The sequence below is a fragment of the Podarcis erhardii genome (genome assembly GCF_964252035.2).
Source record: "Podarcis erhardii genome assembly, chromosome: 17".
NCBI lineage: Eukaryota > Metazoa > Chordata > Lepidosauria > Squamata > Lacertidae > Podarcis > Podarcis erhardii.
The window spans coordinates 15,956,265-15,978,712 of record NC_138515.1 but is presented as its reverse complement, the minus strand read 5'-3'; the positions used below and the strand labels follow the sequence as shown (position 1 = coordinate 15,978,712).

Sequence of the window (22,448 nt, the reverse complement as noted above, 5' to 3'; positions counted from 1 at the left end):
CCCTTGCCAGGGAACAATCAGGAGCACTTTAAGGCTCCCAGGCCAGGGAACAATCAGGAGCACTTTAAGGCTCCCAGTACCCAGAAGCCAGCTCAGGTTACTACTCCCAGCAACAATAAGGCCACAAGTGCATACCCATCCAAATGGATGGCATAAAACACACAACGTAATGCTGCAACCATATTCCACTGCATGTTTCTTACCACATGTTGCACACACCTGTGCAATTACAAGTCCTCCCCCATGTAATTCTCTATAAATTCACCTGCTCAACACAGACATAAGCAAACATGGGGGGGGGGGCGCAATCAACTCATCAACAGCAAAACCTTAGACCCACTTCAACCACACACATTGAGCAAATAAACTTTAAGATGCATAATGATCAAGGTATCTCCCCTGCCAGGTAAGTATCTTTTAATATGCATAATGAAACACAGTATTCTACCACCTTAAACATAGTTTCCCCAAAGAATTCTGAGGGGTTTAACAATCTCTCTTCCCAGCGAACTCTGGGAATTGTGGCTCTGTAAGGGAAATAGGATTTCCTAAAAACTCTCAGCATCCTAAACATGCTACACTTACCAGGATTTTTTTTGGGAAGCCATGTTTTACACCTGGTATGTCAGAGCACAGGTAAGCCTGGCAGGACAGCTTATTCTATGGTGTTAACTCCTTCATGCATTAATTAGATAGAAGCACGTTAGCTATACAAGGCAGATTACCCCACATTATGTATTTAGGGGGGGGTCTCATATTATGTCCTTTATTTTTTCCTGACCAAAGAGGCCTGTCCTGACATTACCCAGAACGAAAGCAAACTACAACTCCCAGCGCCTCTAGCCAACTACAATTCCCAAGCCATATAAGACAACACAGCACCAAAAACAAGGAACCGAGACGCTTGGCAGAAACGCCCAGCCAGAATAAACCCACTAGGGCGCATGCGCGCGCGGGCGGGGGGGGGCGCTACCTCAGGCAGGCTTAATCAGAAGCAACGTGCCTTAACCGCTCTCGGGGGACCGTTGCAAAAGCCACGCCCCGAAAGTGGGCGGGGCTTGCGTTTTTCTCTTCATTTAAATATAAGGAGGCGCCTTTGCGGAATGAGGGCCGTAGGAGCTGCAGCAAGCAAGCAAGAAAAGGGGCGGGGCTTCAGTACCAGCGGCGCGTGGCCTCGCCCCGCCCCCTCCAACGGTTTCGCGCGTGACCCAGGCTTCGCCGGGAGCGTTGCGCGCCTTTTCTCCGGCGGCGTGGCGGGAGGCGGGAAAAGGCGGGATGCTCCCCTCGGCCGGTTACTTCAGGAGCCTCCCTTGCCCCTTCGACGCCCGCGGGTGCCGGCGGCCCCACTGCCAGTACAGACACGAGGCCCTTCGGCGCCGGCGCCGCCTTCAAGGGGAGCCCCCGCTCCCTCAGCCGCGGCCGCTGAGCGGCTCTTCCGCGCAGGGTGAGGGAGGGGAGCAGCCGCTGGCGCGTGTAGACGGCGGGCCTTAAAGGCGCGTTTTACTTCACGCCTCCGGGAACCGTGCGTTCCCGCCTTTTCCCCACAAAAGTTTTCCCGAACTGGAGCCTCTTCCCCAGGAGCCGGATCAAATATCAAGGCTTGTCATCCCAGCCTGCGCTTTTAAAAAGCGATATTCCTTGCTTTGTGTCTCCTCGTTCAGAGAAATGAGATTGAAAATAGGCCCTTTTTAATTACCGACATCTGTGCTGTGCAGTGCCGGATTTACGTGTAAGCTAAACAAGCCATCTAGGACCCCCCAAAAAATTTAAAGGGAAAAAACAACAACTGGATGTACATTTCCAAAATATAAGATAAAAAGCAAATAAAACTTACATACAGCAGCAGTGTTTTGTGTTGTGTAGGCTCCTATGATGTAAGTCAAGGGCCCCGCCTGCTGGCGGCTCCCTAAAATATCACAGGTTTGCTCATTTCTGTATATAGGATGCCTACATTCTGCATGTGCAAATGGCTTTAGATACTTATAGGTCCATAAATTACCATATAGCATATATTCAACACAAAAAAAACAGCGACAATTTGTTGATAAAAGGACAGCTGGACATAAAAATTACAGGGCCTCATCAGACCTAAATCTGGCCCTGGTGTTGTGTTAATAGTCTTTTTACCTTTCTTTGGTAGTTCTTATTTCTATGTTCCTGTGTTGCCATGGCATTATTTTTCAGGTGATTTGGGATATGGTTTCTTAGGCACCCCTAAAATGCATTCACTTTGGCTCCTTCACAATGTCTTTGTTGAGTAATTCTTAGAGACAACACACATGGTTTAGATGTGCTGGGTTTTTGTATCGTGTGTCGCTTTAAAGCAATAAAGTATTCCAATGCCCTTCAAAAATAGTTGATGACAGAACTAAGAGTTCGGGCTAAGTTCTGTAATTGTATTCTTTAATGCTCTGTTTACATATAATTGAAATATTAGTGCATAACCTAAGGCTATGGTATTTATAAAACTCTGTTTTAATCAACAGGTCTTGATAAAAACATCCAAGAATTAGAAATGATCAACAAAGCAATTCAATCACTCAAGACTGAAGTTGAAGAGCAGAAGAAACTATTTTGTTACGACTGGGTGCAAGATTTCAAAAATAATGTGATTCTTGCAACAAATCACAACAAAGGAAATAAATCTTTCTCTGATGAAGGTGATGCCTGTAATAGTCCTGTAGAAGTAAAAAATAATGCCATTTCAATCTCAAAAGAATCTAAAAGGTCCAGTAAATATAGTCTTGACCATAGCTGTCCAGCTACTGATCTTGAATATGACCCATTACTCAATTATTCTGCAGATCTCGGGTCGTCTTTGAAGGAAGTAGATAAAAATGACACATGCCACTCTAAACATTTTACAATCTCTCATTGTAGAGATTTACAAGCATCTATAAAAACTTTTCCAGGTGAAAATAGATTTAGATCCCCAAGGAAGAGATCAGTAAGTTCTTCACCAATAAAACTCCAGGAATCAGATGATGATATGCTTATAATAGATGCCCCACCAATGAATGTATCAAAGAAACCAAGAATAAGCAAGACCTATAAAAAGTGGAATAGGGAAGTAAATGAGATGAGTTTTGGAGCTAATTTAGAAACTGTTCAGAACTCTGGAACATCAGATATTTTAAAAAATTTAGAGGGAGAAGGATCAGAAGTCATCACTGTTGGCCTGCATAGTGTTAATCAAAGTGATGGAAATAAAAGTAAAATAAAAATTTCAGCAGCAGAAAGTGCTTATTTAGCAGATGTCAAAGCGAGTGCTTTGAGTGTAGGAAGCAAACTTCGGACAAAATATTACCCTGCTACTAAAGGCAATAATGTATCTCCTCAGATGAAGTTTGAAATGAACAAAGAAATCTTGAAGGAGGAGTCACTGAATGTTATTTCTGTTAAAGCATGCAATATGACTGAGGAGGTTAGTAATCATAAAACTTTGCTGAAAAACAAAACTCATACTAACCTATATTCTAGAGGTAGTACAAAAGATAAAGTTACAGCCCTACAAGAAAGCTCTAAAAAAGATCCAGTTCCTTTTGGGAAATGGAGTATTCAGCTACATGGAAAAAGCAATGCATTGCCTATTAAACGAAGCTGTGTTCCAGTTTTGAGTGAGGACACATTTGTTGAAAAAACTGGCGAAAATTGTACTGATAAAACTATGAAAAAGGATGCCAAAGAAAATGAGATAATAGTATTAGACTCTTCTGAAGAAGATGACGTTGAAGAGGATAATGAACTTTCTGAATCAGATGATACTATGGAAGAATGTCGGAGAATCTTCAATGAGTATGTTGAACATGAAGCACAAAAGGAAAGATTAGTAAAGCAGGTAATTTTGCTTTTCTCAGTTTATTCCTTCCTCCTTGTAAAGGCAGACACAAATTGTTTTCTATTTAATCTTTTTTCTGACCAGCACTTTTTTGGGGGTGTATCAATGCATATTCACTTGGTGAGGATCTGGAATTAACAGATGATAAAATTGCAGCTAATAGCTAGGGGGAAAAGTAGTACTTTTTTCTTAAACGAAGGTTTTTTGTAATATTAAAGATTGCCTTTGGATTTCCATCCTCTGAAAGTCTTTTTTTAAGTTTCAGGAAGCCAGAGTTCATTACAGAACTGCAGTATCATGAAAACAAACCGTAATTTGTTGTAATTTTATAATTTATAAACAACAATCTTGATAGTTTTTGCAGTTTGTGTATGGCTATTTTCCTTTCTTTAAAAAAAGCAGGCCCTTGCAGTGCAAACAGACGTAGACTCAGATTTGAAGACAAGTATGCTTCCTGGACAGAAGAGAAGAATTGCACACACTGCAAAATTTGATGTGAGTTTCAATCTAGCAGTTTGGGGAAACATTTGCTAGTATTTCATTATGTAAACCTGGATATAGGTTAATGGCAAATAAGTGGTGTTAACCTATTGAAGTTAACGGACCTAACTTAGTCATGTTAATTAATTTCAATGGGTCTACTGTGAGTAGGAGTATCATTAGATACAGCCCGTGGTGTGGGAAACAGTTCTTAATATCTTAAATGAGGTACTAACACTTTGTCTGTTAAAGCATGTTAAACCTGTCAGGCAGGTTCTAAGTTGCATTTTCATCTCTGCATTTTCCTCTCTTTACTACGATTCCAAATGTTGACTTAATTTGTGTTTGTTTCATCAATAGATTGTAGATACAATTTGCATATCACCTTAAAGTTAAGAGCCACCAAACACTAAGATGCCAAGTGACAAAATATCAAATGATACATTGGTGAACAGGTCCAAATTGCTAATGGACAAACCGTTTTCTGATGCAAGGTGCTCTACTTTTAACAGAATGGTATTGATAGTAACTGAAATAGTGACAAAACTGTTTGACCATTTATCTTTATGAAGAGATGGAAATACTGCTTTACAGTCTTGGGGTGTAACTTTAGGGTAGTAAATACAGTATTGCACTTAACTGAATTTAGAAATTGTTCATTCTTCAATACTCACCAGGTTAATACCACTAAAGAAATAATTGTGCCTTTAAAAGCACCTCTTCCACAGCGGACCTGTCATTCCAGAATACTGCAAGCACAGCAACAAGCAACACAAATAACAACTGCTGTTAAAAGTGGTCAAGCTTTCGTTGCTGCAACTTGCGGCCCAAAGAGAACTGCATCTGTAATACCAGCTACTCAGATTCAAAGCATGGGCCCCATAGGTATGACTAAGTAGTATATTACACTTTTGATATTTGTTGAGTTTCATACGAAGGTTTGTGTGAGTTAAAACAAGATCTCATAAAATTTAGCTTTAATTTGCTTCCCAGTCCCCCAGACCAAGAAACCAACAGCAGGGTGTGTAGAGAATGAGTAGTTGATTGTTCCTAGGTTTCTGATTCAGATCAGGTTTCATCAAAACAGCCAGTGTCCATGCCTTGATAGCTTAGAATCTGTGAGAGACAAATGTGGTGTCTTCCAGATGTTTTCAACAATTCACATCAGCCCTAGCCATGAAGGGGAAAGGGAATAGAACACTGTTCCACGCTATTTGAAAACATGCCCACCTGTGTGTATAGACAATACAGATGGTATCTGTGACTTTAAATGAAGTGATTGCAAGAAGGTGTGCACAATTGGTAACCACTGTACAAAAGCACCCTGTGGAAAAATGACCCCAGTGCATTTCAAAGGCTACGTTGTACACAGCCTGTATCACAGCCATTGCATATTGCAATACTTGTTTTCTCCAAAACAGAAATGGATTGTTTTTTCCCCTAGTGTCTCTGATAGAATTAGTGATGTGTGAGGGATGAGCTTCCGTTGCTCGGTCCCTGCTCCTGCCAACCTAGCAGTTCGAAAGCACATCAAAATGCAAGTAGGTAAATAGGTACTGCTCCGGCAGGACAGTAAACGGCGTTTCCGTGCGCTGCTCTGGTTCACCAGAAGCGGTTTAGTCATGCTGGCCACATGTTCCGGAAGCTGTACGCCGGCTCCCTCGGCCAATAAAGTGAGATGAACGCCGCAACCCCAGAGTCAGCCATGACTGGACCTAATGGTCAGGGGTCCCTTTACCTTTTTTAAGGGATGGTTTTGGGATTTTTGCTTTATGTACCAGTAATTGCTGTTATATGTAAAATAAATGCCGGTACACATATTCAGCAAACTGTTGGAAGGCTAGTATTATCAACCAGCAGCATGGAAACCTTCAGCGAACTCAGGTGATCACATGACAAGTTGTATTGTGTGTCATACCTGTGGCAAGGAATGGTCACCACACAAAAGCTGTTGATCCCATGTGACTGCCTTAATGGTCACTCTGGCATTTACTGTAATCATTCAGCTTCCAGATGAAGTTTAAGAAGATAGTTTGGCTATGTGAAGTGCATTTACAAATGAAGCTTCAAACTACACAATATTTGTCTATTTCAGTTTGTTTAAATGTGTTTGAAGTTCAGCCTGTTGGAACAAGCACTGGCCAAGTGAATGTACTACTTCCTGGAAATGCATTAACATCAGTGCCATGTAGACTTCCCAATTATCCTGTAAAAAAAAATACTCCCATGCCAGTTAAGGTATTTCATATTTTCCTTTGTGTTAAAATAGAGTAAAAGGCTTTTGGGTTTATAGTCAAATTTATTAAGAAGTTATTGGGGGACATATGTGGGGGGCAAAAAAGTTTGGATTTGATATCTTGCCTTTCACTCCCTTTTTAAGGAGTCTCAAAGCAGCTAACATTCTCCTTTCCCTTCCTCCCCCACAACAAACACTCTGTGAGGTGAGTGGGGCTGAGAGACTTCAAAGAAGTGTGACTGACCCAAGGTCACCCAGCAGCTGCATGTGGAGGAGCGGAGACGCGAACCCGGTTCCCCAGATTACGAGACTACCGCTCTTAACCACTACACCACACTAGTGCCATACAAATCTAATTTGAAATGGAGATGTCCTAATAGTATTTTTTTAATTTAAAAATCAATGCAGTAAAGCAGAGGTGGTTTGTAGGTTGAAGGTGACCAATAGAACCTTCCCATGCAGTCTACAGCCCCTTCTCTTCACTGCAATGTCTTGTTTAGACTTTGACATAAACTGAAGACTGTGTTCAAGCCTAATTCTAGTATGAACATTTTTGGTATGTAGGTTGTTTATCTGTGTAGGAATAATCCTCCATTCCTGTGTGCTGTGACCCAATAGTAAACAGTGCTTATTTTGATTTCATTCAAATTTGAGCCAGGTGTGTGGGTGGGTGTATGTCCATGTCCATGTTTGCATGTGTGTGAGAGTAGGCCAGGACTCATTTTTGGCCCTGCTGACCTTGATGGGCTGGCAAAGAGGGAATGAAGCCAATGGGATTTAAAGTGTGCACAAACCACCACAATACAGTACAGTGGTGCCTCGCAAGACGAAATTAATCCGTTCCACGAGTCTCTTCGTCTTGCAGTTTTTTCGTCTTGCGAAGCACGGGGATTAGCGGCTATTAGCGGCTTAGAAAAAGGGAGGAAAAGGGAAAAAACTCGCAAGAACTCGCAAGACGTTTCGTCTTGCGAAGCAAGCCCATAGGGAAATTCGTCTTGCGAAGCACCTCAAAAGACGGAAAACTCTTTCGTCTAGCGAGTTTTTCGTCTTGCGAGGCATTCGTCTTGCGGGGCACCACTGTATATTTAGAGAGATAGTTTGCTGTTGAAAAATATTCTGACTTTGCCATACTCTTGCAATTTTGGGGATAGGATTTGAGGGAGAAGAGTTTGTAGCTATATAATAAGGTATTTGTTCAGAAGTCTTTTCAGTGATTTAGAATCCTTTTCTTTTACCCAAAACAATACTTTTCGCTAAGTTTAGGAATGTTATTTCAATTCATGCATGTAGTAAGTTAAATATAAGTTAACATTTCAGGCATCAAGTCGGAGAAGGCCTCCTGTGATTGCCGAGCTGGGATCCAAAGTACCACATGACACAAGGCAACGATATGTCAATTTTTTTTTGGAAGAATTCTTGAAAGTTTGTGCAACAGTCAATGAAGCTTTTGACAAGGTCTGCAGTAGTTTTAAAAAACAATGTAATTTATTTTTTATGACAGTTATATGAATTGTGGATATGTGAAATAAGTGCTGAGTGCTTTGTTGCAAACATAACATGCAGTGTGATCCTGTGTGTGTGTATACTCAAGAGTAAATGCCATTTATTTTGATTGGACTTTTGCTCCTAATGAAGCCTGCAGTGTACTGCAGTTTTAGGCTGCAATCCTAAACCTATTTACTGGGGTGAAAGCTCCTTTGACCATAATGGGACTTGTTTCTAGGTGAACATACAGACGTTTGCAGTGTTAACTGGTACCATATTGGCCTGAATATAAGCCTCACTTTTTCCCAAATTCAAACCGTGAAAAATTAAAAAGTGTGGCTTATATTTGCGACTTGACGATATGCAGCCAGGAGCGTGGGTCAAACAGCGCCCGCCCAGCGCATATTCCTCCATCCTCTCCCCCAAGGCCAGGGAGGAAGGGGAAAGGCCGCCAGCAACGCAGCGCCATTCCTTGCTACTCCCAGTATGCAGCCAAGAGCAGTGAGGAATGGAGTGGCTTATATTTGTGTATTTTTTCCCCCTCTCCAATTTTATTTTATTTTTTATTTTATTTTTGTAATAATTTTTATTAAATTTTCAATAAACATTCCACCAAAATTTAACATCCACTTCTCTTCAAATACATCTTTTAGACTTCCCTCAGTATGTCTGACAATTCTCCGTATTATCACTTTTGCTCACATTTCCTAATTTTATATTGCACTTTAACATTCTTAATCTTATCATATTTTTTAAACAATATTTCTATCAGTTATTTTCACAGAGCTTCTTGGAAACCAACAAACGTTTATTGTTCATCACATACATTTTTGATATACTCTGTAAATTTATTCCAGTCCTCGGTCTCGTCGGTTTCTAATCCTGCCTGTTAATTTGTCCATTTCTGCGTATTCCATCAATTTCATCCTCCATTCTTCTCTCATAGGCATTTCTTCCTGTTTCCACTTCTGGGCCAACAAAATTCTAGCTGCTGTTACTGCGTACAAAAATAACTTCTCATCCTTCTTTCTAATTTCTGTACCTAATATTCCCAATAGGAATGTTTCCGTTTTTTTAACAAATGTATATTTTTACATTTTCTTTAACTCATTATAAATCATTTCCCAAAAACATTTCACCTTTTTACATTCCCACCACATATGGTAAAATGTTCCTTCCTTTTCATGACATTTCCAACATTTATTACTAACCTTGTACATCTTACCCAACTTTACTGGTGTTACATACCATCTGTATATCATTTTCATAACATTTCCTTTTATCGTAGTACAGGCAGTAAATTTCATTCCTTCCTTTCACAGTTTATCCAATCATCAAATTGAATATTATATCCAAAATCTTTGGCCCACTTAATCATTACTGTTTTAAGCTCTTCGTCTTTTGTATTTTTTCTTTTCTTTTTTCTTTTTTCTCTCCAATTTTAAAGGTGTGGCTTATATATCGAGTGTGGCTTATATTTGGGCCAGTATGGTATATTAATAAGCTCTTTGAAAATTGCAAATGACTGAAGGTTTAATCTGGTAATAATTCCTTTGATTACAGATGCTTCCACTCTTTTCTATTAACCTATTGGTCTGCTGGGCAAATTTAGAAGATCTTCCTTTTTTATGGGCAGAAGTGATGGGGACTTTCTATATTCATTATGGATTTGTCCTAAAAAGTAAAAGTACATTCTTAATATTTAATTACTTTACTAAATGTATCTGTCACCCATCAATATTCCTATTTCCAAACAGTATTTGAAAAATAAACATTCCTTAGTAATAAAAAGGCTAAGAATAGAACGCTCATTATATATTATTAAATTGTTACTGCATATTTAACAAAAGAAACCTAAATTGGAGATACCAGGAAATCAAATAACACAATCTTCTTGAATGAAAATAATTGATTTCAATAAAGAATCTGATTTAAAATAAATCCTGAATTTAAATTGAAGGCGGATATGGTGATTGTACTTATCTCTGAATCTGTTGTGAGACCATCACAATTAAACACTTAATGCGGTGCAAAACTATAGGACTATTTACAGTACATCACTAGTGGAGTGTTGAACTTGTTTCTCAAACTGCATGCAAGCACACATCAGTGCCACACAGAAAGCCACTGATGAAAACCAGAATACCTTTAAAAGCAGTTTGTGATGGAGGGAATGAAAACATTAAATTGGTGCAACTGAAATGGATCTTTTGAGTTGTGACCACTGAACTTTAAATGCCACTTTCTCTATATATATCAGGGGGAAAGGCAGGATATAAATAATATATTATTATATATTTATTTATATCCTGCCTTTTCCCCTAATAGGACTTAAAGTCGCTTACGTATAAAAACAGAACCACTAAAAAGGACATCCAAAGGCAGCCCTGTTTAGGGAAGTTGTTAATGTTTGATGTTTTATCGTGTTTTTAATACTCTGTTCGGAATAGCTCAGAGTGGCTGAGGCAACCCAGTCAGAAGGGCAGCATATTATTACTATTACTATTATTATTATTATTATTATTATTATTATTTGTTTGGATGCTCTTCCCTGTTACATACTCTGTTCTATCGCAGGGGACGGAGTGCAGGGTAGATGTGCAATTTACAGTATGTATCATACACACTTTTCTTTTTAATGTAGGCATTGAAAGAAGAAAAAGCAATATATGACCGTTGTGGTAGTAAAAATATATACTTGAGCATAGCTGTGAACAAGCTTAAAAAATTGAGGGATCATAGCAGTGTGTCAGCAAATGGTAAGTTCCAATGATGTGGGAAGGGAAAACTGGTAGTTACAATGGACCAATTTTATTTCTCTTCTAAGTACATTTAAATTACGTACATACAATGTTTGTTTGTAGAAATAAGTTCACATTAACAATGTGAGACATCTGTGCTTTTATTTTGTATAGGCCAGCCCTCAGACAATAAACACACTATTTCAACTGGCTTTAGAAAAGAAGAAAAAAATGGTAAAATAAAACTATTACTGTCTTTTGAATAATTTGCACAAAGTATTAAAATTCTTTCACAACTGAAGTACTTATAATATAAAAAGCTACTTTTTTCTAGTTCTAATACTCTTTGATTACTTGCTTATAATGAAAATGAAAAGTAATGAAAAAAATTCAGTGCTTTCAAAATGTTTTTATTCTTGTTTTTATTATATATTTTTCTTTTTTGTCTTTTTATGCTGTGAACAGTGCTGAGATCTTTGAATGAATGGTTGTATATAAATTTAATAAATGCTATGACAAAAGGCATATATTTCGGATGAATTTGTAAAGTTTCACAGCATATATAAACTTAACCAAAGAAAAACTAGCTGCTACTGACTACCTATAAGTTAAATCTGAAAATAATTCTGACAGTTATAATGTCTGAATGACAGCTCTTAAGAGTTTTTTAACTGTTTTGTTGGGGTGATTAAGATTTTACAGGAATTACTCTCTATAAACTTCTAAAAGAATATGCTTTGACTGATGAACAGTTGAAGGAAAATGGCTTCCCTGAACCAAATCCTGAGAAACCTGGCAGTGCTGTACTATGCAGTGGCGCCATAAAAGCAGCTTTATCTGACTGTGAGTAAGTGAGAATGGCATGAAAAATCGAAACCCATCAGAAAAATCTTCCTATATTGTTCAAAAAATACCTTCCAACATTAGATTTCATCCACAATGTGCTACAATAAAATGCTTGTAAGTGTCACTCATTGCCAGTACTGTGAATCAAGTCATCCTGGTTAGTAAAGCTTGAAGAATAACTATATTTTTTCTGCTCCTGAACTATCAATTTAACAACTTAATTAATATTGTTTGGATGATTATCCATCTGTTCCATGCATAATTGGAATATATCTGAATTACTCCTACCAAAGTTTTACTATTTTGATCTGTAATTACACAAGTATTAGCAATTCTGCTGCCTGATAATGTGAATGAGAACCAAATCTATTAGATTTCTTGCAGTTGTCTCTGATGATTAAAATGGTTTCTGGGGGTAAGTGCAGATGAACATCTTGCAGGTCTCAATTCTGGCTTACTACTGGATTGTGTTACTGGTTACAGCTTCCAGAAGAATTTGTTGTCGATGCGGAGAAATATATACTGTAACTTCATCAGGAAGGCATGTTCGGAAAGAAGAATGCAGCTACCATTCTGGCAGGGTATTAAGGCACAAAGGTAAGAATAAACTCCTGTCTCTCCAGACATAGACTGGACATGCCAGTGAGTTTGAGACTACTAAGGTAATGTCCACTGAAGCAGGGCCAGCAAGTTAAATTTTGATTAACAGTGGATTAAAAACAGTTTTGCTTGCATTTTTCCTTATTAAGCCGCCAATCACTTACCATTAGATACAGACTGCACTAATTTGTGGTGTAATGTTCTTAAGCAAGGAGCAAACATTGAGTCTGTGTTCTACTCACCACTTCCTGTCACACATGGTTTTTCATGCTTGTTTCAATATATAACAATACAGGGAACTGTGACTTAGTATTTTAGTAGCCAGGATCTTAAACTGGAATTGATTTTAATATTATGCTTAATAAAGCAACATCACAGCACAGTGCCCCATTTCAGATCTAACAAAACTGATGCTGTGATGGTGATTAAATTAAACCAAAGTTGGCATCTGAGGGAGGAACATCTAGGTCTGATGCTTGTTCCAACTTTCCTAAATGGTGGTTTAGCATGCCAGGACTGTCACCACCCCCAAAAGAGCCCATGTAGGTAGCGTACTTAAAACTAATAAATTATATTCAGCTATTTATGCTTGACTTTGAACAGTACCTCACCTCCATTTTCCTGCTCTTTTTAGTAAAATACATGATGGGTGATAAGGTTGTTGTTTCATATTCTCAGTATAGCTACAATCTTGAGAGAAACTGACACACATTTGTAATAAAACTATAATTTCTTTGGATAGTTAGAAATCCAATTCAGTATCCCTTTCTTCAGTGCATGTATATTTGATCCTCGGAATTCAACTTGGTTTTGTTAAACTGATATTTTTTTTTAAGCAGAGCTGCTCCCATAGTGTTCTGGTTTGCATATTTAAAATAAATTATGGTTTAATGTGAATGAAAAGTGTATTGGTGTATGCTGCTAAAATTATGGGTGCTTCACGCATCCCTCAGTATTACTGCTGCCAGGAAACAGACTGTTGTGTTGTCAAAACCTGGGGTTGTAGTTTCTTTCTCCAAACAAACCATGATTCAAAACCAAAGTATGGTATGTTTCCTGACAGCAGTAAAGGGAAATTTTTTTTTCGATTTCAGCAGTGTGCATCAACTTGTTTGTTCACATTAAACCATTGTTTATTTTAATTATTTGATTGTGATGTGTGAACCAAGTCAGGGTAAGAAGATAACTGATAGTTCACAGTACAGTCGATCAAAATTTTAATTTTTAGGATAAGAATTGATTTGAAATTACTCATCTGCTTCCTATTACTTACCCTGTAACAGTTCCGGGTGGTTTGGAAACACGTTACAGTTGTTGCGAAGGAGTGGTAGGATCTCCTGGATGCCAGGTTGCAAAGGTGAGAGTACTCTCCAGTTGCTGTTCTCAAACTTTTCACAACAAACCAACAACACCAGAACAGGCTTATGAATATAAACAACAATTTTACTAGAATGAGTATAAAACCTCATAAACCAACAAGACAATGAACAAACTAAAGTGAATAACCAAGCCTGGAGATACTCATAAACATAAAATGTGGCAGTGTCTCTCTCGTTGCTATACTGGTTATGTATGTGATAAGAATGTCTTAACACAGCTGGAACAAATACAGTGGTACCTCGGGTTAAGTACTTAATTCGTTCTGAAGGTCCGTTCTTAACCTGAAACTGTTCTTAACCTGAAGCACCACTTTAGCTAATGGGTCCTCCTGCTGCTGCCGCGCCGCCGAAGCACAATTTCTGTTCTCATCCTGAAGCAAAGTTCTTAACCCGAGGTACTATTTCTGGGTTAGCAGAGTCTGTAACCTGAAGCTTAAGTAACCCGAGGTTACCACTGTAGCCATTCACTGGAAGCACAAAGCTACAAACGTGGGAGCAGTTGCCAGAAAGCTTTCTTCAAGAAGCCGTTAGCTGGAAGTGCAAAGCCAAATGATCAATTGAAGCCAAGTAGATGAGACCTGTTCTCTGGATATTTTCCAGGTTTCGTAGCAAGCGTCATCAGTCCATAATGCTAATCACTCAACACGGTTCAATAACTGTGCCTGTGAGTACCTTTTGTCTTCAGTGAACTATGTGTTAAGACATTCTTATCGCATACATAACCAGTTTAGCAACAAGAGAGACACTGCCACATTTTATGTTTATGAGTATCTCCAGGCTTGGTTATGCACTTTGCACTTTAGTTTGTTCATTGTCTTGTTGGTTTATGAGGTTTTATACCCATTCTAGTAAAATTGTTCTTTATATTCATAAGCCAGTCGTGTTGTTGGTTTGTTGTTTAATTATTGTTATAACACCTGATACATTTTGTGTATACTCAGACTTTTCACAGCATATATATTTCTCAGGATTTTGTTTTAGCTTTTGCTTGCAGCAACCTGCCTATAGCCACTGATTGGGTGTCTACACAGAGAGGGATTGGCAGGGGTCAAGCATGAAAGACAAAGTTTTAAAATCTCCTCTTGAATTCCAGATACAGCTGTTCTGTTAGTCTTGTTATCTATCAGAACTAGAGCAAAATAGGTGACCAAGTTTCCTTCCAAGAAGCTCCAACCCTCCTCCTTTGTGTAGAGCAGGGTGGTCCAATGTGCAGCTCAAGGGCCACATGGAGCCCTTGATGTCTTTTTTTGTGTGTGTGACCCTTAGCAACATTTGACACACACACCCTGTGATGCAGCTCTCCCACTGCCTTCCCAAAGCTGGGTAAGCAAGGCTCTGGGCTTTGGGAAGGAGGCTTTGACAGGGTCCTAGAGTTGTCCTACCTGCTTCCCAAAGCCCAATTAGTGCTTTCCCAGCTTTGGGAAGGAGATGGGTGTCAAATGTCGGCCTTGCTTCCCGCCCTGCAGTATGCCACTTGCATGTTCCATATCTAAGTACTCTGGCGGCCCACTTGGTATGAAAAGTTGGGCTGCCTGGGTGTAGTGTGTGCTCTGAATTTTTTCTTGGCCCTAGAAGCAGTTTCCTGAACTGAATATTGGTGTAAGTGTAGTCTTTGGCAGAAAGACAAAAATGTATTCATTTCTGAAGTTCTTAAAAGGTAGATGAGAATAGGGGTAGATTTTTAATTTTTTGGGGGAATTCTGTTCTCATGATAGCATAATATACTAGAAAACAAGATGGAACTGGTTCTAAAAAAGTGTTGGGGTTCAAGCCGGTCCTCATTTCCTTAAATTTAAATTTGAGAGAGAAAAGCAGATAAGTAATAAATTAGTGTTGAACATGCTAAGGGACACTTTACCTTACACTTTCTGGGACTTGGTCCTGCTATTAAAACAATCTGTATCTTGATGGACCAGTGGCAGATGCTGCAATAGTTTTGCTTTCTGTCTTAAGGTTTAGATTGTGGTCTTCTATTTAATTTTTTTGCCTCCCTCATCTTGGTTACTGTGTGGGGAAAATGAACATTTGAAATGCATGAAGTAGCATTTAAAATTTAAAAGACAGATAATGAACTATGAGGATTTCAACTTCATATTCTTTGACATCAACCAATAATCAAGTGCCTGACAAAATAGTCTATAAACTTCCAAAAGATACTTAGTAAATTTCTAAGGTGAATTTCCAGAAAAGGGAAGTTGGAAATGCTATGGTAACTTAATTAAAAGTTACTGAAAATATGTCACTTCTCAGACTAATTTGAATATTCCTTGGTGCTTTGTAGCTCCATGTTCATGATGGCAGAAAAGAAAATATAGATGGCTTTGTGAAGACTTTCATCAAACCACCTCCACTTGATGGAAATCATGGTGTATTTGCGTTAGATTGTGAAATGGTATGCTAAGTTAGGATCCTTTAAAAAAAAATGCAATTTAAAGTGCAATTGTGTTTTCTTAGCAGTATGACTTAAGGACAGGTGTTATTTGTCAGGATAGGACAGGCTGACTTGAGAAGGAAAAACTGCCTCATAAAATGCACCTGATTTTGTTGCTCTCCTGAATTGTGATTGGGAACTATTTTTCATGGTTTTTATTCTGATTGTATCTAACCCTGGTGTTGCTACATGATGAAGCATGGGTCAAAAACTTTTTAAATATTTTGAAATTAAATAAAATATGTAATCCTGATAATATACTTCTCTGGGGATTGGATATTAGTGGCTTTTTGTTTTTGTTCATTCCTTCTCTAGGTATAGAAAGTACAGGATGTATAGGAAAGAGTATAGGATATATAGGATTGTTTAGCAAAAACAAGTACACATTTTTACATGCAGCTACCTATGTATTTTTCTTTCAGTGTAAGAAATTACTTATAAAACTTGACGTAGAACTTCCATTGTAAATTAACAGTATAATCTTTTGGGTAATCATGTAGCTTACTAAGAGGTAACTGATGAATTGAAAACATATTTTATCATAATAGCTGACAGGAATTTCTAGAAATGCCCGAGAGAAAAATGTTACTTTAATATTTTTAAGTTTCTAGTATATACCTACGCCATGCACTGCCATGATTTTCAATGTAAAAAATATGTTTACAAAGTAGCAAAGATGTGTTCACCTATCTCCACCATTTCAAAATTAGATTAGTTTGGATTTGATATCCCGCCTTTCACTCCCTTTAAGGAGTCTCAAAGCGGCTAACATTCTCCTTTCCCTTCCCCCCCCCCCCACCACAAACACTCTGTGAGGTGAGTGGGGCTGAGAGACTTCAGAGAAGTGTGACTGGCCCAAGGTCACCCAGCAGCTGCATGTGGAGGAGCGGAGACGCGAACCCGGTTCCCCAGATTACGAGACTACCGCTCTTAACCACTACACCACACTGGCTCTAGTTTTCATTTCAGTTTATTCAGAACATAATCAGGAACTAAACTTAATTATGAAAAATTCTATTTAACACATTTCTCTTCTAGTGTTACACAACACGTGGATTGGAACTCTCCAGAGTGACAGTAGTTGATCCTTCACTTCACGTCATCTATGACACGTTTGTTAAGCCTGATAATGAAATAATAGATTTTAATAATAGGTATGTGTCTTATTCAAACACCAAAACATCAAGTGTTTGAAGATAAGTAACTATGTTTACACTCAACAGAAAACCAGAAATCCTGAGAATAGGTCAGACTCTGCATGAGCTACATGTGAGTGCAGTAGGGCTCCTTTGCATTTGCTTCACTCCTCCCTTTGTGTGAGCAACTGAACAAGCCAGGTTTTAGTGCTTTATCATGTGAACCCAGGTATAATTAATTGTTTCTAATCAACCCAAGATATTAAGCATACTTTAAAGCGTAACTTCCTAAGTGTAATGGCAAATGGCTTCAAATCAAGCTAGGTTATGAAGCTGTGTTTGGCTTAATATCTTCAGTTGTTTTGAATCCACAAATTATGATTCTAATCTTCACGTGTAACTGATAAGCTATTATTTAAGTGCTGAAACCCAACTTTGATCAGCTGCATGCATAAAAGGGAGAAGAAGGAGGCTGTCCTTGTGCATAACTTGGCTCATTAAGACAGGATTTTTGATTAGCATTGCATGTGAATGCTGTCAGTGATGTATAACCCATGGGGTACTTGTATAGCGTCACTGCTTTTTGCTGTAGTATTTCTATAAGAAGAGCATCAGGGCTCTGGAGTTAAGTTACTTATTATTATTTTTTAATTGAATTTTATAAGTAATAATTAAGTGTAGGTAAAATATATGCAAAATACCAGCAGAGAATAGGATTCAGACAAATAATAGACAGATAATGTTATTACTTTGTCATGGTCTGATTCCTTCCCCAAATCTTTCATTCCAAGAGGAAAATCAAAAGTCTTCAGTTGTATCAGTTGTGGGATAAGTGAATCTGGTATTTCTAAAATATTCTTGTCTCCCTATTGTTTTATTTCCTTGACACTCTGATTTGCGTTAGGTTTTCTGGAGTGACGGCAGAAGACATGAAGAGTACTGTAACATCAATTCGGGACGTGCAGGCAATATTGTTAAACTTGTTTAGTGCAGACACAATTTTAATTGGACATAGTTTAGAGAGTGATTTGTTTGCTCTTAAGGTAAATTATACAGGATGATAATATATTTAAAATGATTTGAAATGTTTTGCTTAAAACCTGTTCAGGTTTAACTTCTGTGTACTGTCTAATACTGCACACAGAAGTGCCCTGCTGGATTTATACCATCTAGCGCAGCATTCTGTTTCCCACAGTGATTAACCCACTGCCTCTGGGAAGCCCAGAGACAGAACATGAGGACAATAATTCTCTCTTTTGCGGGTCCAGGTTCACTGGTGTGGTGTGGGTGAGGGATAGATCTAACATGAATTGCAATAAAACAGGATAGGAGTATTGGAATTTAAAGAAGCCATAACTTTTTTGATTACAGATTTCAGCAGGTTTTGGCACTAGGTGTATATCCTGAAATGGACCAATTGTTGTTCCCCAGCAACTGATATTCATAAGCACACTGCCTCTAGTCTTAGAGGTGACATGCAGGCATATAGTCATCATGAATAATAGCCATTGATGAATTTGACTAATGGGTGCCTGCATACTTGATGAATTTGACTAATTTTTTAAAATAAGCAAAGCTAGTCATCATCACAGTATATTGTTGCAGCAAATTCCATAGTTTAACTATGCTCTGAGAAAGAACTGCTATGGTAAACATGTTACAGAGAATGGGTGGATGGGTTGTGTAGCTTGCTAGCCAGGAAAGAGTCTAGGATGTGTAGTATGAGGCCTTTTATAACCTTCCCCCAAATCTAGTTAAAATGCCATGTTGGGCCAAAATCCAAACCCTTGTGAGAGTACCTTGCCCTCTCACCCTCAGAATGGCCAGGGCTTCCCAGCCATTGGATGCTATGCTACTGGAGAGACATGGGAATAGTGCCACAAGGTAGCTGCAGCCTTTTCACTACTTCCCAATGGCATTGCTGTGGCTCAGAGGCCCCTATGTGAAAAAGTTAATGTGATACGGTTTTTGTTGTTGTTGTTTAGTCATTTAGTCGTATCCAACTCTTTGTGACCCCATGGACCAGAGCACGCCAAGCACTCCTGTCTTTCCACTGCCTCCCTCAGTTTGGTCAAACTCATGCTGGTAGCTTCGAGAACACTATCCAACCATCTCGTCCTCTGTCATCCCCTTCTCCTTGTGCCCTCGATCTTTCCCAACATCAGGGTCTTAAAGCTTTAACTGAAGCGATAGTGTGTTTTTTAACCACAAGAATATTTTAGGACGCAAGACACAATCCAGTTTGAAGTGTCACTGAATCATCCAGCTTTGTTTCTTTTCCAGCTGTTTCATAATAAGATTGTGGATACATCCGTAGTTTTTCCTCATCGTTTAGGCCTGCCTCATAAAAGAGCACTTAGAAATCTAATGGCTGATTATCTCCAAAGAATTATTCAAGATAATGGTAAGACCTGACGAAAATGACAATGTATTTTACAGTTAATGGAGAAGAACCAAGAAGCAAGCAATACCTATGTTGTCACTCAGACATTCCAGTTAGATCCAGGTTTCCCAAAATAAGGATTGGAATGGTCATGTGCCTTGTTTGATCACTGGAAGCTGAGTGTGTGAACTGACTGCATTGAAAATAACTGTCTCTGAGGTGATATTGAATGACATGAAATTCTCCCTGTGATGTCAGGTCTCTGATGCCTATTCACACATGTTAATCATATCTCAATTGCTTATTTTAAGTTATGAGCATGTGTATCTAAGAATCAGCTGTAAGTTCACAAGAATTAAATAGTATGGGCTGTGTATTAGAAGAGATTCACAAGCTGTCCTCTTTTCCTTAATTCAAGAAATTAGCAGCATGTGCCTTCCCCAGGTGACATTAAAACTAATCACGCAGATACTACACATTTAAAACTTGGCCAGAGGCATGCCGTAGCAGAGGCTAAGTTAGCTGGTTTCCTCGGTGATTTTAAGATCTTAAATGTAAATTAAGACTACAGATGTATGGGATTACACGTAAGTTGAGCTAGAAAGTGGAAGAATGCACAGAGAATATGTACTATTAGAACAAATATCACTCAGAAGACAGCTTTCAATCCTCTCATCATTTTCAAGAGCTACACTGCTAAAATTGCAATAGTATTAGTGGTTTCATGTCTAGCTTGTATAAATCTGTGCTCACCTGCAGCGCTGTCATGCTATTAAAGCATCTTCACCTGTTCTAAATAGATGGTCTCCAAACACTGGATGTATTCTGTATGATTGATACATGTTCTTGAATTGAGTTATTCACCTATACATAATGCATGTTGTCTTTTTAAGTCTCGTGGGGTTACAGTTACAGAAAACTAATGCATATAATCACACATGTACTTTACAGTTGCTCCATTACGATGTAATGCTGGAGTCATCAGGAGTTCAAAAGCCTTTCTTCAGGATTCAGAGCTGGAGTGGGGAACTTGTGGCCCTCCAGATGCTGTTGTACTACAACTCTCTTTAGCTCAGTCAGCATGACGAATGATGGGAGTGAGTCCCACAACATTGGGAGGGCCAAAGCCTATCTGTACCTTCTGAGTTGCCCCTTTTGGAGCCCTAGAGAAGATATTCAAAGCCTATCTAGCGCTTGTTTTACGGGCTATGCTATTTTTCAGTATTAGGCCCTGAAGTGTATTTTGCTGCACAAACAAATTCTTATGAACTGACGAGCTCCAATCACACATGAAGTTCTAAATAGTGAATGATCTGCTGTTATGGAACACGTATGTTCGGGCATAGCTTTACATACAAATGCTTATTTTAAAAAATCCAAAAGTGATGTAGCATTAAAATGTGTACTACCTGTTTCTTGCATCTGTAAACTTTCCTCTGCTTTTCCTTACAAAACTAATACTTTGGAGTGAAAGGTGTCTGATTGCTTCAAGTGCCAGCAGTATCAGCTGCCAGTTGGCAGCTTTTGATCTAGTTGAGCATAGGTCCTATTCTGTGACAGATCTAGATCATATTGTAGTGTGACTGAAACCTTGAAACCTATTCAAGTTTCTTCTGTAACACTGTGACATTTTTTCTATACTATTATCCACCCTCAATACAGTTAGGCTGCGTACACATTTGAAATAACAATAATTTTATTATTTATACCCCACATTATTTCCCTCAAAGAATTATGGGCACTGTACTTTACCCCTCCCAGAATTACAGCTCCAAGGAGCAAACTATAGTGCCCAGAATTCTTATGAGGGAAAGAATGTGCTTTGAGGAGATAGTGTACAGACTGCCTTAGCGATCCATTATCTTCAAAATAATTTTCAAACTTGCTCTTTTAATGGGTAATTTTGGAAACAAATGCAAATACCGTATTTTTTGCTCTATAAGACTCACTTTTTCCCTCCTAAAAAGTAAGGGGAAATGTGTGTGCGTCTTATGCAGCGAATGCAGGCTGCGCAGCTATCCCAGAAGCCAGAACAGGCTGCGCAGCGATCCCTCTTGTTCTGGCTTCTGAGATTCAGAATATTTTTTTTTCTTGTTTTCCTCCTCCAAAAACTAGGTGCGTCTTATGGTCTGGTGTGTCTTATAGAGCGAAAAATACGGTACTTGAGTTTATTACTACAACCATTAATGTTAAATATTCAGTGCCAACTTTCTAATCTTTTAAATACTATGCATATTCATGAATGTCATTTTTTTCTAGTTGGTGGTCATGACTGTAGTGAAGATGCAACTGCTTGTATGGAACTTATGCTTTGGAAAGTAAAAGAGGATACTAAAGGCAGAAGATATTAATGCTTTGCAACAACAGCCTTTCTTCATCATTGCCTAGTGAAAGAGTTTTCTGCCCCTGTTATTGTCCTAATTCAAAGTACTGTGATAACTATATGCACTAGTTAGTTTTGCTGGAAGTTTGGGTTAATGTTAATGTTAATGTTATTCAGGATTATATTTTTGTTCAGTATAATATTAGAGTTGATTATGGGAGCTTTGTGCTAGTCAGAATTGTTAATGTAAACAGCGAACATTTCCCAATTTTGGCAGTTTGGAAAGAACACTGTACTTATTTTCTTTTTATGAAGAATCCTGTACTTATTTTCCCTTTATGAAACTTCTGTGTGTCCTAAGCAAAAAAGTTGTTTTCTGGCTGTCATTGTCTGCTGAAATAAAAACTCAAAAAAGCTGATATAAATAAAACATTAAACATTATGCAGTCCATTCATTTGGTTAGCAGATCTCTCTAGCAGTTGCATAGGTGGCCATAGGTAAGCAATTTGTCACTGCTTTATGGCTTTGATCTATTTGTTAATCTTATGGAACAAACATGATTATTTTAA

At 38.5% G+C, this 22,448-nt stretch overlaps 1 protein-coding gene across 2 annotated transcripts; it reads left to right on the top strand.

Annotated features, from left to right (window-relative positions):
- Positions 1-1,116: 1,116 nt before the first annotated feature.
- LOC309332097 (RNA exonuclease 1 homolog) lies at positions 1,117-22,383 on the top strand. Of its 2 annotated transcripts, none has more exons than XM_081844863.1 (16): positions 1,117-1,444; positions 2,487-3,838; positions 4,241-4,333; positions 4,996-5,203; positions 6,414-6,556; positions 7,872-8,009; positions 10,684-10,798; positions 10,955-11,014; positions 11,474-11,623; positions 12,110-12,223; positions 13,510-13,583; positions 15,887-15,997; positions 17,075-17,190; positions 18,077-18,215; positions 19,456-19,576; positions 21,815-22,383. In XM_081844863.1, exons 1-16 carry the CDS (start codon positions 1,276-1,278, stop codon positions 21,904-21,906), a joined length of 3,195 nt encoding a protein of 1,064 aa, XP_081700989.1. In that variant the 5' UTR covers positions 1,117-1,275; the 3' UTR covers positions 21,907-22,383. The 2 variants fall into 2 exon arrangements, with proteins under 2 accessions (XP_081700989.1, XP_081700988.1); XM_081844862.1 differs by having other exon boundaries at positions 4,238-4,333; positions 21,815-22,382.
- Positions 22,384-22,448: the final 65 nt, after the last annotated feature.